At 23.3% G+C, this 2,936-nt stretch overlaps 1 protein-coding gene across 1 annotated transcript; it reads left to right on the forward strand.

The window, feature by feature from the left end:
- The first annotated feature begins 277 nt into the window (after positions 1 to 277).
- LOC111613414 (lysozyme C-like) lies at positions 278 to 1,589 on the forward strand. Its single transcript, XM_023354775.1, has 5 exons — positions 278 to 407; positions 486 to 580; positions 686 to 749; positions 1,372 to 1,447; positions 1,523 to 1,589. The coding sequence occupies exons 1-5, from the start codon at positions 278 to 280 to the stop codon at positions 1,587 to 1,589; spliced, it is 432 nt and encodes a 143-aa protein (XP_023210543.1).
- The last annotated feature ends 1,347 nt before the right edge of the window (positions 1,590 to 2,936 follow it).

A 2,936-nucleotide genomic window follows, 5' to 3' on the forward strand; every position in this document is an offset into this window, starting at 1 on the left:
TTTTCATTTTTTTGTTTTTTTTTTCAATTTAACCTAAAAGATATTCTTCTCTTCAAATAAATCTTATCTATACGCATCATCACGAGCCGAAATTTACAAGTGGGTCAATTCAGTTTTAAGTTGAAATAATAAGAATAATTAGGACAAACTGATAATATTTAAATAACCAATAACACAATTAGTTACTACTATAAATAGAAGTCACACAAAGACATTTCTTCTCATAGAAGAGAAAGACTTTAAGATGTTAAAGTGTAGAAAAACCAGTTATTGTTTAATGTCAAACATGTACATTATCTTGTTGATATCGATATTAACATTTGTAGAAAGTAAGATTTACGATTCGTGTGAATTGGCTAAGGAACTGGTACATAAACATGATTTCTCTAAACAAGATGTTGCTAACTGTAAGTAAATATAATTGTTTTTTCTTTTAATTTAGTTTAGTAAATGTTTTAACCAATAACTGAAATATTTTTATTCAGGGATATGTTTAGTCAAACATGAAAGTGAGTTTAACACAACAGCGAAAGGCGGTCCTAACGGTTACGATAACAGTTATGATCATGGACTTTTTCAAGTAATTATAAATAAATACATTTATTTATTTATTTTAAGAGCGATTTTAAGGACCACTTATCATATTTTTAATTGTATATTTATAAAATATAAAAATTTCTTTCAGATTAATGATCATTATTGGTGTGCTCCGCCTGAGGAAATTAACGAATGCAATATGAGATGCGATGGTGAATCTTGAATTTTTATTTAATTTGATAATTCTAATAATAAATAGTTCAATACAAGTTAGTTTGATATTATCTTTCAGTTTTATTAATTGGAGATTGAATAAACTATAATAAACCGATCTTTGAATTAAATAAGTTAAAATCTGGATTTATTAAAAATTTATTTATAGAAATTAATATTTACATAAATAATTTTAACTTATGTTTTAATAAAAAAACATTTACGTAGAGAAGAAACACAAAGTTTTCACAATTCACCTATTTTTCTCATCTCAAGAATAACAATGAAATCTCTATGTAAAATTCTAAATGAATTCAACGTACAGGTTAATTTTTAATTAATTTATGTTTATGTTTTAATAATTGAAGGTATATTTAATAATATATTTAAAGGGGATAACTGACATGTATTTACTATACAAAAACCTTATACATTAATAATATTATGATATTATAGTTGTTTAGATACGAATATTTAGTTTATTCGTAATGACAATAAAAACAACTTTACGTTTGTAACTAAAGCAAATAATTTTAAAGAAAATATTTAATAAATTATAAATTTAATTAATGTTTAGTATTTAAAAATATCTCTTGAAAAGCAACAAAACCTTCTTTACAGATTTAAGAAACGATGATATAACAGATGATGTAAAATGCGTCAGAAAGATCTTCGATATACATGGTTTCTCTGCTTGGTAAGTTTATTTAATCCTTATTAATTTATATGTAAATAATTATTCTGCTTTATATATTATAATATTGCTTTTTAGGACTGCTTGGAAAAATCATTGTAATGGAAAAGATTTAAGTAGTTATATGAAAGACTGTCAGATCTAAACTTTATTTACTTCAATAATATATTTTCACTTGTAAATAATAAATAGCATCGAAGTTAAATGTTTCTCATTTAAAATATCAGAAAAATATGTTTTTGAAGATGAGAACTGAATTCAAGTTTTTAAAAATTGTAATTAACACAATAACTATCTGTTCTCAATGCATATTTTCTGTTTCATATGTTATTCGTTATAAATATGCCATTTTATATTCATCTATTATAATTATTTTGCATGTTAATGAATAAAAAATATTTTTTATATGTTAACATTTTTTTTAGTGTTTCAACTGTATTAAATCCGAGAAATTTTTAATTAATTTCACTCTCCAATCACTTTTGTATTGTTGCATGTTTATGTAAACTTATATCTAAGTTTTTTAAAATAAAAATTTGTATTGTTCGTAATATTTATTTTCATCACTATCAACTATTTCGTATCAATATTAAAGATTTTTAGTAACAGACATAAAACTATTTTATTTTTATTATTATGAAAACAATAAAGTATTTCTAACATATAAATCTAAAAATAGAAAAACGTTCTTATAAAAGAATTTTTTAAAATAATAACATTTTTATCGCATTTCATAATATCTTGGGATTAAATGTTTAGATACGTGGTATTTCAAAAATTCTATTTTGATAGTTTTATTATGATAAATCTTAACTTGTTTTCATACTATGAAAAAAAAAAAAAAGTGAAAAGAAACATCAATATTAAATGTAGGCCTAATATTGTGATATAGCAACATATTTTTAAAAAATTTTCTTTTCTTTTTTATTTAAAGGGAATGATTGATATTGTTTTAACTCATCATTTTATAACATTTATAAAATGTTAAAACATATAAAGAACAACATATAGGTTATAAACAGTGACCAAAGTTTCTATATAATCTGTCAAATGCCAGTACTTTATGGCTGTTGCATGAAATTTTGACTATTCAAAAAATTTTCAGTGAAAAGTCTAGATAACTCATTTATATTTATACAAAAAATGTAATCTTAATTAAGATAATTCCAATTGTTATATTTTAAAATACAGTATTAAAGTCCTTGCAGTAAATCTTAATTTGACAGTAAGAAAATATAGCTAATGTTGTCATAACGTCACTAACATTATCTTGCTATATTGTCTATTTGCATTTTTACATTATTTACTTCACTTCATATTACAGTTATATATGTGTGTAATTCTACTATTATTTCTTTTGATTGTTGCTGATATCGACTCGTCTAAAGCTATGTTCACATGGTTGCTCTTTCTAGGTGCTCAGATAACCGCAACCATTTTAGTTATTTGGTAGCGAAGGGGAAAAGAGGGTCATGCCTGGGCGCCACTCGCA

Source organism: Centruroides sculpturatus, unplaced genomic scaffold (assembly GCF_000671375.1).
Source record: "Centruroides sculpturatus isolate CEXI.00-Female unplaced genomic scaffold, Cexi_2.0 scaffold2, whole genome shotgun sequence".
Classification (NCBI taxonomy): Eukaryota; Metazoa; Arthropoda; class Arachnida; order Scorpiones; family Buthidae; genus Centruroides; species Centruroides sculpturatus.